The following is a 16,230-nucleotide window of genomic DNA, read 5'->3' as shown; positions in this document are numbered from 1 at the left end:
CTTACATTCTCGGTGGCACTGGGAATCTGTGTCTCTTTTTTGTTGTGTCATCTTGCTGTGTCAGCTCTCCGCTGTGTGCTGCGCCACCCCCGGGTGGACTGCGCTTTTTGCGCGGGGCAACTCTCCTTGCAGGGCGCACTCCTTACACGTGGGGCTCCCCTACGTGGGGGACACCCTTGCGTAGCAGGGCACTCCTTGCACTTGGCCCTCCAAGCTCACCACACAGGCCAGGACACCCTTGGTTTGAACCCTGGACCTCCTATATGGTAGGTGGACTCTCTGTCAGTTGAGCCACATCCGCTTCCTCCCCAGGTGACTTCTTAATATGGACAAAGTTCTTCCTTTGAATTGATTTGTCCCTCTCAACCCAGAAACCTATTTTAGCCTGTAAGTGGACGGCCCCAGGGAGGAGGGCAGGACTGCCTCTCAGGGCTTCTTCTAGAGCGCCCCGAGCGGCCACTGCAGACACAGCAGACACAGCCACTTGGCAGGACGGTCAGATACCCCCTCAGCGAAGGCCAGGGCCGTGTGTGGTCCAAGTGTGCAGTCAACTTCTTCACATTTTATGACAAAATGGACTCTCTTCTCAGTTACCTGATAATTGATGCCTAACAGGTAAATATGAGTAGTGCAGTATCCATTCCTGGAGGAAAATGAGAAAGAAACATCAGGTATATTCCTGAATGATTCAGATTGGGCTAGGGACACAGCTTGTAACCATTAATTAAAATTTATCATTGAACGAATATCTTCAACCCCAAGACAATGGACAGCTTATTGTTTAAAAATAATAGTAAGACAATAAATTCATTTGGACGTCCTTTTTGAATGGATTTACTTGGATTTAACTTGCTATATTTATATATTTCATTAGGATGGACAGCTAAATTTTGATGAATATTTGACAGAAAATTTTTAAGTGATATGTATTTCAATTGTATACCTTACCTGTATTTAGGTATTTTATTAAGTATTTTAAGAGTTATTTAAGAACTTAGGAAAAATACCTATCTTTACTATCTTTACTATATATTCTAGATAACTATTTTTTAAAACAGTCATGAGTTGGAGTTTAGACTTTAGAGATAAGTATGCATTGTCACCAAATCTCTTCATATAGGTAAGGGGGCTTTAAGTTTCAATTGCCTCATATTTAGAATGGTCATGGAAAGCAGTGTCACACTGCCATCTAGTGGCTTATTTCTTACTAGACAATTCCTACTTGTCCCCACCTACTGTTTTATGACTGTTCGGTAGAAACCCTGTGAGCCTAAATGTAAGTCTAAGGAATAGTTCTTGCTAATTAAATAGGATCCTTGCAAGTTTGTCTGTCATTTTGGTTGTCTTTTTAGAAAGTCCTTGGAAAAGTTAAAGACTTTTATTATTGTTTGTTAACTGCATGAAAAGAAATTTGAATATGTTTCATTGAGAACTAAACATGGAAAGCTAGTATTGATGTGTGTTTTACTAATCGATAAACTTTCAGGTTTAAAAAATTTAGACATGCTAGCGTCTCCCGTTGGCCTCACTTGGAGCTGTAACCGAGGCAGCCTACCGTGTCAGCCTTGGACTTGCTCTTTCAGGTATCTGTCGGACCTGCATGCGCCTGGAGACCCTGCGTGGCAGTGTATCGGAGCCCAGCACCAGTGGATCCTCCAGCTCATGCACAGCTGCAAAGAGGGCTTCATCAAAGACCTAAGAGGCAAGGCGGCTTCCCTTCCTGTTTCACGTCCTCTCCCTTAACGTCATTCTAAGGAACTTCGACAATGCTTCATAGCAAAAAGGTTACCTGATTTCCCCGATAGAGGGACCCATCTCTTCCCCTTGCCCCCCCGTGGGTTTGCGTTGTATTTAAGAATGAGCAACAGACAACAGGGAAGAGAGAAGACCCTTAATGTAGTGTCTCTTCTTATGGTTGACTAGCAATTTTGATTGATTTGTTGAGGAAACAGTCAAAACTTGGGGGAGGCAACACGATGCTGTAGAAATGCTGCTAGTCCATGAGGTTGTTCACTTGTTATCTCATTAGATGTGTGCTGAGCTCCTGCCATGTACAGGCACTATGCCTAGTTCCAGATACTGTGTGAGCAAAATGGGTATGGGAGAGAAATACACCGACCACCCAACCAGGTGAAAAACCGAGATAGAAAGAAAAGTAGCAGTGTGTCCTGAGGGAGAATCACTGAAGAGAATGCTTTAGGTAACTGGTTTGGGATGGTTTCTGAGTGGAGGCTGCGCATTATCTAAGACCTGAAAGAAAGAGAAGTTGCCCACCAGGCAGCCTCCAGCCTAGCAAAGAGAGCAACCTTTGCACAGGCCCTCAGGTGGGTTTGAAGAAGTCACAACTAAATGTGAATGCAAGTTTATTGACTTTTATTTATATAATTCAGTCATTCAACAAATATTGACAGTATTGAATGACTTTTCTGGGCAAGAAGCTGTTGGGTGCACAGAAAAAGATGAAATAGTTGTAGGATGGATAGGCAAGCAGACGATTTGAACACCATGTGCTACTTCTAAGACTGGGAAAATGCAAAGTGCTATAGTAGCAGTCAGAAATAGTATCTCACCTGGATTTTCGAGGTCAGTGAAGTGACATGCTGAGATCTGAAGGAAGTGCTGCCTCTTTTGAGATCCAATGGCTATCCTGGGAAGAGAGGATAGTGGAGATATCTAGCAGGTAGTTGGAATAAAAGAGAGATTTGGGTGTGCTCTGCATGTAGGTGGTCCTGGGAGTGGATGCACAATTTAGGACCTGGAGGAACAACGTTGAAGAGGCTAGTAGAAGAGGAGGAGCCTGCAAAGGAGACTGGGGGGGTGGGGTCCCAGGGCAGGAGGGTGACAGGAAGGCATGGCTTCAGGAGAACCCAGAGGAGGGCGTGGCCCACGCACTTGTTAAGCTGGAAGGGAACATCGGAGGGTTGTCCTTTAGGATTAGCATCCAGACTGTTGTTTGTGGCCTTGGCAACTGCAGCTTCAGCAGCCCAAGATCTTGCCTAGATTGTATAGAAGAAACATTCATAATACTTAGAAAGTTCCTAAGTGGATTCCGTGAAATAGCATGAGAACAGCTCTGGCCAGGATGTAGTCCGCCTGGGAGGTCACAGTTACCTACTTAGAGCAGTTTTGTCATAAATTAGTCTGCTCAGATTTGAGGACTTTCTAGCTCTTATCCACTTCTTTTTTTATTTTGGATATTTGGGAAAACCCAAATATCTCTTTACTGATGCCACATCAAAATTCTATTAACATCATCATTTTATAGTTTTGGTAAGGGAAAATGACAGCAAATGGTAGATACAGCATATAGACTCTGGAAAGTATTCTCAACATAAACCATTTAGTGTGCCTCATGCATTTGTTTCTCTGTTTATTCACCCTAATAACTTTTGTGCCTGCTGCGATAAGAGTTCTCAACCCTTGAATGCCCGTTAAAATCCCTTGGAAGCATTTAAAACCTCTCTCTCCCTGGCCTTCCCCCTCCGTGCCACTTCTGGTAGGATCTGGAAGTGGACGCCAGGTGTCAGTGCTTTGTGAAAGCTCCCAGGTGATTTTGGCACATCCGGGGTGATGAATGCGGTGCTAGATGTGGGTCTGGGGTCCACGCAGTGGTGAGCACTGCTGAAGCCTCTGACCTCTCAGAGTTCTGCCTGGTGGGAGAGACACACATTTCTAAAAATCTGAAGTGTTTATGTAATTACAGTTGTGAAAAGCTCTAAGAAGCGGGGAGTACAGAATTCTATGAAAACATATAATAGGGTGACCCAGCCTAGTAGGGAGTGGGAAGCCAGGGGAATGTCCTGCAGGAAATATTTCAGGTGGACCTAAATGATGAATGTGAGCTATCTAGAGAAAGGCGCGGAGAGGAAGTGGTCTAGATACACAGGTGCTTAATAAATGCCACCCTATTCCACCAGAGAGGTTAATAAATGTGGTGACGCTATTCTCAGGGCATAACAGGATATGTGGACTGACAAAAGGTCTTCCTTCTTATGCTTACAAGAGACAGTCTGAATACAGATTTTGGTTATGAAAATATTTGAATTTCTGAGACATGCATGTAGTTATGAAGACAACATATAGGCTGAAATCGGGTAAGTTCCAGATAATTCCATGTATCTTATTGTCATATCCTTACCTGAAATATTTTATAACCAGTATTCTTTTGCCAATGGTTCTGAGTCTTTCTAGAAGATAAATGTAAATATACCCTTTCCAGACAGATTCTTTCCCCTGCCCTCATGATTTCATATATGTTATATGGAACTGGGTCCCTAAATTACATTTCATCCATAACTAACTAACATCAGCATTTCTGAAAGAAAAAAAAAAGACAACTTTCTGTGTAGCCGGAGCCCTCTTTTTATACTCTCTTTAGAAAAGCTTGTTGCAGAATATGTTCATTACTTGTGAGATAATTAAAAGAATATATTAAATGAAGCCATTCATTAGTGATGAGCTTTACTTAGATACTTATATAAATTGATCTTTTTTGATTAGAAAGTTAGAACATAATATCTTACAGCTCTTCTTTCTACAAGTTTCATGACAATAAAAGGTATATTTCCTAAATTTATTAATCAAATATTTACAGATTATATTTTAATTTTCCTTTGAAATTGAGAGACCAAGCTTATTACCCTGTACCCCTTTTCATTATCAGTAAGATTATTAATATGACATAGATAATTCTAACATATAATTGCTTTTTAGTTGGAATATTGTTTTATTCTGTTGAACTCAGGTTAGAAGCAATTTTCATTCTTTCTTTTTGAGAATTGCAAGCATATTCAAAGGTATAAAGATAGTATAATAATCTCCCATGTTCTACAGTTACCAACTCATAGCCAACCTTATTTTATCTATACTCTCACCTACTTTTTCCACCTCCCTTGTGCCTGGATTGTTTTGAACCTGGTCATATTATTCCATCCATAAATATTTTATTTTATTTTTACATTTTTGTCAGTGGCATGGGAATCTGTGTCTCTTTTTGTTGTGTCATCTTGCTGTGTCAGCTCTCCGTGTGTGCAGCACCATTCCTGGGCAGGCTGCATTTTCTTTCACGCTGGGTGGCTGTCCTCACGGGGTACACTCTCCTTACGGGGCACACTCTCCTTAAGGGGCACGCTCCTTGAGCGTGGGGCTCCCCTACGTGGGGACACCCCTGCGTGGCAGGGCACTCCTTGCACGCATCAGCACTGCACATGGGCCAGCTCCACACAGATCAGGAGGCCCGGGGTTTGAACCATGGACCTCCCATGTGGTAGACGGACGCCCTAACCACTGGGCCAAGTCCGCTTCCCCATAAATATTTTAGTATATACTTTTAAGAGATAAGGGCTCTTTTTAACAACTGTAACAAAAATAGCATTATCAATACCTAAAAATATTATCAATAACTTCTCAATAGAATCAAATATTGAGTTCATTTTCAAATTCAGAAGCAGTTTAGTTTCTCCAATATCTACCTAAGTACATTGATACCAGGACTTTTCAACTAATACACATGCAAATACAAGTGGTATGAAGTATGCCATAGAGCTAGAGCATGTGGTTCCTAGAATGGCGGGAAGAATCAGCTGCTAGTGAACCTGAGCCCTCGGTGTCCAGTTTGCATTTGGATGTTTTTTAGTTTGCTGTCAACAATACATGTATATGTCATTGGACACACATTGACTCTTTAATATACATATATCTACATTTATAAAGACAGTGTAGTTCTATACAGTATGTATATGTGTGGGGGTTGTTTATATAAAATGTTTTCTTAATTATAAGTTTACTGGGGAGAAGCATGATTTTTCTTATATGTAATCCAGAACAGTTATTGATCTTCTTGGTTGTAGTAATTATATATAATATAAACACAAGGTAATATGGGGCGAAGGTCTCCTGAATATCATTTGGACTTTCTATTAGACATCCTTTCATAATGGTAACATTTTATGTTTGGGAGCAACTTGGGAAGTCATCTATTTCAGCAGGTGGCTTTAGATCTGTTTCACACTTGAGAAAGGTGCCTCAGAGAAGCCAGGTGTCTTACCAAGCTCATCACCTCATGGGGAAGGGTAGACCTAGTGAGCGGTCCAGATCTCTCCCCATCCCACCAGACTGTGTTCCCCGCAGACCCGTGACTTCTGTCATCAAGTCACGCGGTGCATCCTGCATCCCTGAAGTAGTTTGGTGGAGCAAATATCTTATCAAACAGGATTTGTGAACATGATTTCAAAGCAAATTAGCAGTGCAAGCTGAGATGGGAGCTCATGAAGAGGTGCCTGGAATCACCCAAACTAGATACTCAAGCTTCTGATGCTATTTTGCTTTATGTAGTTGAATGCTGTTAAGGAAATGCACTCAAATGACCACTTCTTCTTCACCTTGATTCAGGTGTATCTGGTTGTTTTTTTCACCTGGCCCCTCCATGGTTGTTCGTAGTTTTTACTTGTTTGCTTGCTGGTTCCCTTGACTTGATTATAGCTTTCCACTGAAGGCTAGTTGGGATTATTGATATTTGAAGAGGCAATTAATAGGGCTAGTGTTGTATGAAATTGCTTAGAAATGATTTGGCCCAAAATGACAGTGCCTCCATTTCATATTATAGCACTTCATTCTAAAGCTTCATTTTTTTATTCAGCTGTTCTAAGGAACCTACTTTCTAAATGAAAGTTTATTGTATTTTAAATCTAAAGAATGTGAGTTTTAAGTTCTTCTATTATAATATTTGTGCTTGAACTGTTAACACTGGAAAAGAGAGGTGGTTGTAATTGTTTAAATAACCATTGATGGAACAGTGGTTAAGAACTGAGTATCATGAAATAAAATACAATTTTAAACAGATAGAATGTAAATACTTCAGACAAGAAAAGATATCATGTCTTTTTAAAGTAAAACTGGTCCTTAGGCACGAATTTAAGAAATCTAATTAACTTATGAATATTTGAAGAAGTCTTTTCATGGTAGTTTTGGGGAAAATGTTAATTGTATTTAGTCTTGCTGTCTTCAGTGAAAATTTTTTGAGCAAAGATGGAGCTAGATTTTCAGAAACAGCAGTCCTACATAAAAACTGCCTTTTTCCAGGAAAGATTCTTTGGTATATAAAGCATTTGGCAGCAGAGGTGGGTTATAAGGTTGATATGCTTATGAACACTGCATTAGATCTTTCTCTGGATTCCGATTTTTATAATAGTGATATACACGGAACCTGGCAGTTGTTGTTCTTTGACTTATAAATGCTAGGTCAGAGAACTTAGGTTCCATTGCACCTTAAATGAGATTTGCCATTTTTCCCCAAATGTTTCTCACTCTTCTTCCATGACCAACTCTATAGCTCAAGTTTGATCTTTTGGCTTTTCTAAGAGGAGGAAAAGATAGAAAAATACAAGAATAAAACTAAGATTAACATTTTAAAAACTCATCTTGACATCTTAAATACTGATGGAAGAGTTTAATGTTTTTATAGCCCAAAATGTTTAACCATTTTGCTTTTCTTCCTTTGTATTCAAAGCAACCCTGTATCCTGAACTGTTGCACACAGAAAACTTTTACCACCTTATAAGAAGTGTCATTTGTCTCTTAAAATCCCTGTGAAATAGGTCCAAAATTAGACTAAGGCTTCAGCTTTTCCTGCCAGGAAAAGCCTTTGGTTAACCCCCTACTGACATTCTCAAACAGGATTTTTAAAGGTGGTCTTCAAAGGTGTTTTTTTTCTTTGTTCTGAAAATTAGCTTAACTCTTAAAATATATGCTGGTTATATCTAATAACTAGAGAGGAAGGGTGTCACCCTGCTCATATATCAATTATTCCCTCCTTTCAGATCTGTACTTTATTAAGACTTCCCAAAAGGCATTATTTAGCATTATTCAGAAAATTAGAATGAGGCAATAACTTAAGTAATCAATAGATTCTTAAAAATGAATTGTTACACAGTGGAAGGAAATACATTTATTTGTGGCTCAGGTTCTCTCTGAAAAACATGGTTTGCCCTTTTAACCGTTTCTAATATTCAGCAGATTATTAAATTAACTACCTACTGAAAGAAATAACAGTTTGTTTATCCAAGGGCCTTAAGACATTAAAAGGCCACATTTTCAACCCAAGCTATAAAGTACATACTATTATTATATAATTACGATTTATGTATACTTTTGTGAATTTACACAGGATAACTAAACCTATTTTTTTCTTGATATTTAAAAATACAGGTATGACCTTTATATACATAATTTATATAGTTTTTTTAAATTAGGGGTTAGTAAATAAATATAATTGTGGTATTACATAATGCAGGGCTGGGTACTTTGTATATGCTAGATTAAATTGCAACCTCCACCAGGAAACTGTCAGATTCATTGACTTTTCTATGAAACTATAAAAATATTTCCACAGTTGAAAGGGCAGTAAAAATGTGTTGTTATGCATATATTAAACCTTTTAATAGGATTATAATTTTTATTTTAAAAAAGTTGTTTATGGTGAGACTATCAGGAAGGTTCTTTATGAAGCTTACTTTCTTGTGATTTAAAATATATTTTAGTTTTTGGAATGTTTCTCGTAACAGTATGAACCCAGAATAATTAGAAGTTGGTTTAAAAAGAAAAAATGAAAAAGCACAACTATAGAAACTACAAATATGGGATATTAGTTAGATTTCTCTCTCCTCCCTATAAGTGCTTTCTCTCCAAAACAGATTAACCAATTTGAGGTTATCATTGGGCTAACTTGTGTGGAAGTAGCTTCACATTTGTTTTTTTGCTTCTTATGACTACAGAGTATTTGTTTAGTTGCCTTTATAAGATGAAATACTTAGTGGGATTTTGTTTACCTACTTTAAGATTTATAGACTATAAGAGATTCGTAGTAGAGAGTAAATTCAGGAGAAGGGAGTAGAGGAAAAATGCTAGTTCTTTATTGCAATCAAAAATCTTCCCTCCAGCAGAATGCTGTACTCATTTTCCTTTTTTCCTGTTTTGTTCTTTTTTCAGAAAGATAGTAAAGCCCAGGTGATAAATTAGATTTGAAATACATACCAATAGGAATTGTGGGTGTCTTTTATAAAAATTATTAATTTACATGAGCAGTTTTAATTACCAAAATGCAGATGAGCAGTTGTTTTTTTTTAACATATTATGGATTTGTCTCCTTTGCTTTAAAATCTAATTTGAAAAGACAATTTTAACCTCCAAACTAGTAATTAATATTGGCAATTTAATCTATTTTTAAAGTGAGTAACCTAGGACTTAACAATTTGAATTAACTTTTTAATAGCACAGTGTTCATTTATAGATGCTATAGTAAAATAACAGCTGTTGAATATCACAGGAAAGAGGTGACTTGAGGTCTCTTTACTTCTGTTTTATACTAGATTCTTTTCACCTTACAAATGAGTGATCTATCTTTGCTAGATCAGACAGCAACACAGCTCATGTCAGAAGGACCTTTTCAATTTGTTATCCTAGCAGCTGGCTCTTTTCTGTTGCCTTGGCTTACTGTACATCTGGAAGAAGACTTCTTGCAGCTGGGAGTCATTTCACATCTAAACTTTATCTCCTATCTTTAATAGAAAAAAATTTTTGACAGTGAATATCAAGGACACAGTGAGTGCTAGTAATGCTTGGTAATTTTAAAATATTATTACAAAGACCTTAATTCTATTACTGTTACGTAGTCTAAGCATGTTTTCTCTTCTTAAAATCTATGTGTAATTACTAAAAGGTGTTGTACTAAAAGCATAAATTTTCTTTTGGTATTTGTTTATTTGGCTTATTACAAAAATATTGTTCTTGCTTATATAGCCAATGTTAGCTAATAAATGGTCTTTTCGGTGTTTCACACGTGTAGTTTCACTTTTAAAATATATTTTCTTTTTTCAACTATTGTTTTGATCAGTGATAAAATACACATCAAGATTGTTGCCTGGAACGTGGGGAAGGCAATCCTGATACCCTAAAAGGTGAAACGAGATTAACTGACGTTAAGTGTCTCCCTTCTTTTAATTTGGATTAAATGATTTCCTTTAAATTAAGGAAATGTCCCTGTCAGATATTTAAATAAATAGAGACTCCTAGGATCAAAACGAGCATTTTTATCTGTTGACACAGGTCTGATTTGTGAGGCATTTGTAACTCTGCCTTGATGCCCCCTCCTCCTGCTCTGGCAGTGGAATTCCTAGTGTGGTGTGCTTGAAAGGAATCCGTCCTGCCCGCGTCTCCAGAGCTCCCGGCCTGCGCGTTTGGTCAACAAGCAGCAGTGGGTGGTCGGGCTGTGCACGGACAAGGGCCCGCTGTGCACAGGAAAACACGTTCAAAGGTGTTTAAGGGTGGTAAGGAAGTCTGCCGCCCTCGGAGCGTCCCTCACACGACCGTAGACTGTGAGAAAGCCTGCGCGCGGGGACATGAAGGGTGAGAAAATAGAGCCGTCGTCTTCACCTGCCCCACATCTGCAGGCTTCTCAGAGCCATCCCTTCTGCCCCTTATGCTGTGTAGAGTCTGTTAAACAAATACTGACTGCCGTTTGCATTTAAAATAGGAAAACTTGAACAGTTGAGTTGAAAGGATTTGACTTATTTGACTTAGGCAACAGGCCTGATAAGATTTCCTGGAAGTCTTATTGGAATTCTAGGTGTAATAAGCACTTTCTTTAGACTCCCTAAAAACCATTTTCAGTGTTCTGAAATTGTGGATTCCGAGTTTTAATGTAAACCCTTAAGTTTTTGAGTGTTGCAGAATGTCTTTCCAGACCTGTAGATTATCATAAAGCCAAGTCTTTTTATTTAACAGGGCTTTAATTGCTGTTGGGAAAAAAAATAGCAAATGTTTCAACTTCTTAATAGCAAATTGGAAGAATAGTTTAAGAAAAGTAATACATTTTAAACTTTTGATTTATTTCTACACAATGGCTTTTATACTTTTACTGAAGTGACTAGGTTTTATTTCATTCACGTTCTGAAGAAAATAACTTCTTCCACTTCTGAAAACAAATTTTTGATCTGCTTTTCTCTTATTAAAATTAAGGTTTCTCTTTTGTGTTTATATAGTACTCCTAAAATTATTTTTCCTTATTTTCTCTTTGTTTATGATTTGCTATATTTCTCATGTATACTCACAATTGGAAAAGGAATTCCTTTCAAGAATGCTGCTAGCATATGTTATAGAAACTTTAACTGAAGAAATAAAGTATTGATTTGATTATTAGTCACATAGGATTTTTCAAATTGTTTTTGAAGGATTTTTTTCTTTTAAGTTCATCTGTAGGTATGTTTTCCTTGTTATATTTTTTGAAATTGTAATTTAAACTGTGAAATTTAGAAGATAAAGCTACATTTTTAGAGTATTTCATTCCAGAGTTGGTTTGTACTATTTTTCCTACAAAACACCATTTAGAATTTTTGAAGTAGAATTACTGTAGTGGCGATTTCGATGATTTCTCATGTTAATAGGGCTCTATTCCTATTTGCAATATTGTTTCCTGAGTAATCTTCACTCTGGTTATTCTTCAAGGAATGTTGACAGGTTGCAGTCAAGTAATTGTGGTCTTCTACATACTTATTCAGCTGAACCTATTTGTGGATCACTATGCTGTGTATCTTTAAATTAGCTAGGTTATAAGTCCTAATAACAGATGTACCTAATCGGTTTTCACTGTTGGCTGGTTTGTCACGGTAAAACTTTTCTTGATGTGGTTTCCTTTTAAGGTTTAATTTTCATACTAGCTTGATGTGTAGAGGCAAACTTTGTATGGCTCTACATAAAAAAACAAATCATTGTGCTAAATTGTAGTAATAATAAACAAAATAAGCATATTTTCCATTTTGTCCTCAGCAGTGATTTAGAATTTCATATTGAAATTTTGAGTCACTGGAATCGGAGAGTTTTAGAGCTGAAAAAGGCTTTTAAATTGCACAGCTTAAAGCCCTAATTTTTACGAAGGTTGACGCATAGCCCATGACTCATTGAGCTGGTTGCAGAATCCCACGTCAGCTGCAGTATCATGAAAATCTTTAGAAGGATTAATCCCTGTCCCAATTTCAAATATAGATAACAGTTTGCTGTAATAGTAGTAGCACGAATAAAGGCATACAGTTACAGCATTTCCATCAAGCCTGTATGTAATAACTACCTACTTGATAAAAGACTTAAAAAAATTCACTGCCAAGAAAATAAATGACTTCTCAAAACTCATATTAACGCATTGTTAAGTTTGAAAAAATTAAACATAATGCCAAACAAAATTTTGCCAACACTTTAGCCTTTGACACCTGTGAAGTGTTCTATTGTGATCTATCATTCTAATGAAAAACTGACGGTGTTTTCAGGTAAATTCCATCCTCAGCTGGATCTTGAGGGGCAGATATTTTGGGTTTTTGTAAACAGATATACTAAATAAATAACATCATTTTCAGTGGCATATAATCTGCAGATATATGAAAGCATTATATATAACAGAACTTCATAATAGTTCTATTAAAAAGCACATTTTTATATAATTATGTTTCTCTTTAACACATCAAGAGATATTGTTACCATATTGTGAGGTAAAATAATCAAGAGAAATTAAAACTGGGCAGTTCATGTGGCTCAGGGAATTGGTCTTCCACCTACCACTTGGGAGATCCCAGGTTTGGTACCCAGTGCCTCCTAAAGGAGACGAGTAAGACAGCGAGCTGACCCAACAAGAGACAGGAGGAAAGACACAATGAGGGACACAACAAAACAGGAGGAGGTGGCTCAGGCAATTAGATGCTTCCCTGCTACATTGGAGGTCCTGGGTTCAGTTCCTGCTGCCTTCTGAAAAGAAGACCACACACCAGCCTGACACAGCAAATGCAAAACAACGAGGAAATGGGGAGAAATTTAAAGAAAGTAAACTTAAAAAAAAAAAAAAGAAAGAAAACTGATTATTGTGGGATATTTTTAAACTGTTGATTTTATATTTTACAGAAAATTTTTTTCATCTTGTTTTTGTTCTCTTGTAGTAATGCTTATCTTCAAAACCACTTCATATTTGTAATTTTTATGGAGTAGAGGTGTTAAGTTATGCAATTTAAGTTTAAAAGGAGTCCCAAAATCCTCAAGGTGTTTTGAATTTTTTTTGTTTATTTTTGACATGATAGTAAATAATATGTGACAATTGATATTTAAAATGTTTTCACAAAGCATACATTTCTTAGTTCCATGTAAAATAACTTATTAAAAGACCCTATTTGACAGAGAAAAGAAGCAAAATGTTAGGGAGAGAAAAGCACATTCTAAGTTAACGTCCACCATGTAGTTTGGGCCCAATATTTGTATGTGGTATGGAAGCGCCACCTTCTGGCCCCTCTGTGCAAGTGCCTCTCACTGATGGGCTGGTGAGGCTGGCTCCCTGCTGCTGGAATATACTCAACAGCAATGCAGGCTCTCCAGTTAAGGATTAATTTCTGTTAAATTTTCTTGTCCTGATGTCATAGAAAACAGATGACATGGTTTCTAATAGAACAAAGGCATATTTTAAAGCAGTTTCTGTAATTATATGAAAAGAGTAAACCAATTTGTTTCAAAATTCAAGATTTACTGAAACTAAACTATATAAATGATTTTATATTAAACTGTTTAAAGTTGTAGAAATACCAATTTTAGGGATATAATTTTTTCTGAGGGTATACTTAACGACAGTTGTATTTTTTTGTAGGAATGGCATATGGTGTATTTTTGGGAAACTAGGCAGTATTTTCTTTTTTAATCATAGTTATAGTCCTGAAACTTTTAAGAGTTACTTGTAACATTTTAAATTAAAACATTCTTTTTTGCATCTTTTTAAAATATAAATTATAAAATTCATATAAACGTTTGATGTGATGCTAACTTTGAGTTCCTTTATATTTCCCTTTAAAGTATGCCATAAAATTGATATTTTTATATTATTTCCTTGAATTCTGTAATTGAGGCAGTGGATATTACATAAACATCAAAGGAAAATATATAAATCATTAAAGCTTCCACATACGTCTCTAATTTAAAAACACAATTATTAAAATATTTCTTCACTATTTTTATTTTGTCTTGATCACATATTAATTTGTTGCATTTTAACTGAAGTATGCAAGTCTTCTTATCTTAGATATAATGTTTACCAAAGTGGAAATAAATGTAAAGCATTTTGCACAGCTGAAACATGGTAAGTCTCCTATAAAATTCTTTTCCACTAAAAATTGTTTGAACGTTTGATTTCTATTTCTGTAAAGCCTTCCTCATGGAATTAGCTGTGAGGACAAAAGAAGATAGCTTATATTGTATCAGGCACAGTGGCACGTGCTGGGAGAAGCCCATGACGTCACCCCCTCCTTGGGCCTTCTCTTCACCCCATCACTCCATTACTTCACTCTTTTAGATTCTCTGCCTAGCACTTTCACTGTATTTTTATTGTTTATTTATTGGTTTGTTTTCTGCTTCTACCACCAGGTTGTAAATTAGTTGTATAAATATGTTCTATAGTATGTTTAGCCCATGAAAACAAATCCGTAAGCTTTTAAAATTTTGGTAAGTTGTGTAATAAGGAGTATAGTTCTTATTGGATAATTTGCTATCAGTCACTTATTGTGTATATATTGAGTGAGTTATTTGTGGGCGGTTCAATGGCTGTGGGGAATACAGAGAGATAATATTTAGTCCTTATCCCCAAGAAGGTGGTAGTGTAGGTTGGAGACAGATATTACTTAAGTGTTAATTACCAGTAAAAGGTAGAATGTAAAGCAAATGAATTATGTACAATACAACTGCTATCAGAGGGGAGAGAAAAGAGAGAACACTTTGAGCTGGAATAGTAAGAAACAGTTTCTTGAAATAGCGATCATTCAAGCTGAATCTTTGAATGTAAGGGTTTAAATTGATGGAGAGAAGAGATGAGTCAGTCCTTACAGGTGAAGAGGATAGTAAATAAGGCAGGAAAATGTAAGGAAATATTTTCATATGGAGAATATTGTGTCTTATGCATAGTAAATAGTCTATAAGTGTTTATTGAATTCAGTTTATTTTAAAAATCTTTGAATGTTCAGCTAAAAAGCTTAGAGGTGGTATTTACAAACTGCAAAGCAGATTTTACAGCTTAAAGCCACTTTCACTTCCTCACTGCCTCCCTTAGCAGCACGGGATTCCTATCCTACGAGGCTTGAAATCCATTTTAGAAAAATTGTTTCCCGGTTCTTAGGATAACTGGATTGGAAAACGCTGATGTACACTTTATCCTGAGAGTTTTAGGGAGCCTTCTGAGAAGAAAATAAAGAAGGTGGTATTTTAGTGAGATTAATCCAGGGCTATAAAGAGAAGCTCTTGAATGGTAGTGAGATGTTAAGCTTTGACAGCATCAGCAGTGTGAGGTGAAAAGGACCCAAACTAGGTGACTGGCATCGGGAATAGAAGTAGGTAATCAGAGTCCCGTACCCCAAAGCAGGCGAGCATGAGATTTGGGGATTGAACTGGGAAAGGTGACATTAGGGGAGAAGTCAGAGAAGATTTATGCCATATCTCTGTGCCATTAAAAGAAAAAGAAGAGTCAGGACTTGTGATTTCCTTTCCAAGTGCCGTCAAGGTTTTTGAAAGGTGATTTCTTCTCCTGATTTTCATGTTTAGAACATCTGTCCCCTAATTTTGCTAAATGTACAATTTAAATGATACATAAGGTCTACTTTACTATTTGATGCATTTCTTTATTATATTAAGTCTAAATAATGGATCATATCCCCTCAATCTGTCCTAAGAGAATATCCTTTTTTTTCTTTTTTTAAGCAGTTTTATTGAGCACAAATCCTGCAGTCCATCCAAGGTATACAATCATTGACTTTTAGTGTAATCACAGTGTTGTATAGTCATCACGAAAAAAAATTTTTAGAACAGTTTCATTACTCCAAAAGAGTGGGTTTTAAAAGCTATTTAGAGAACATAATTTTGATTTCACATAGTAAATGCTCTATTTAAAGAATGGGATGATTCAGCAAGAAATTAGAGAAGTAGTCCATAGAATTCACTAAGTAAGAATATGTAGAAGGAGCAGATGTGGCTTAAGTGGTTGAGCCCCTGCTTTCCACATGGGAAGGTCCTGGGTTCGGTCCCTGGTGCCTCCTAAAAAAGAAAACAAAAAACAAACACCAAAGAAACAAATGGAAAAACCAGCTCAGAGGAGTGGATGTGACTCAGTGATTAAGCGCTGGCTTCCCACATGCGAAGTCCCGGGTTCAATCCCTGGCCCTGGTACCT

The 16,230-nt window shown here is 36.9% G+C and overlaps 1 protein-coding gene across 3 annotated transcripts in view; it reads left to right on the top strand.

The window, feature by feature from the left end:
- Positions 1-16,230, top strand: part of EXOC2 (exocyst complex component 2) — a 228,893-nt gene that overhangs the window by 85,568 nt on the left and 127,095 nt on the right. For all 3 annotated transcript variants that reach the window (XR_009182715.2, XM_004466865.2, XM_058285163.2), the window contains exon 11: positions 1,584-1,702. Coding sequence is in view for 2 of the 3 variants with exons in the window: in XM_004466865.2 (XP_004466922.1) it covers positions 1,584-1,702 (119 nt within the window). In the remaining variant the exon portion in view is untranslated. The remainder of the gene's footprint in view (positions 1-1,583; positions 1,703-16,230) is intronic.

The sequence above is a fragment of the Dasypus novemcinctus genome, chromosome 22 (genome assembly GCF_030445035.2).
Source record: "Dasypus novemcinctus isolate mDasNov1 chromosome 22, mDasNov1.1.hap2, whole genome shotgun sequence".
NCBI classification, from domain to species: domain Eukaryota; kingdom Metazoa; phylum Chordata; class Mammalia; order Cingulata; family Dasypodidae; genus Dasypus; species Dasypus novemcinctus.
The sequence above is the reverse complement of the archived record's forward strand: the minus strand, read 5'-3'. Positions and strand labels throughout refer to the sequence as shown.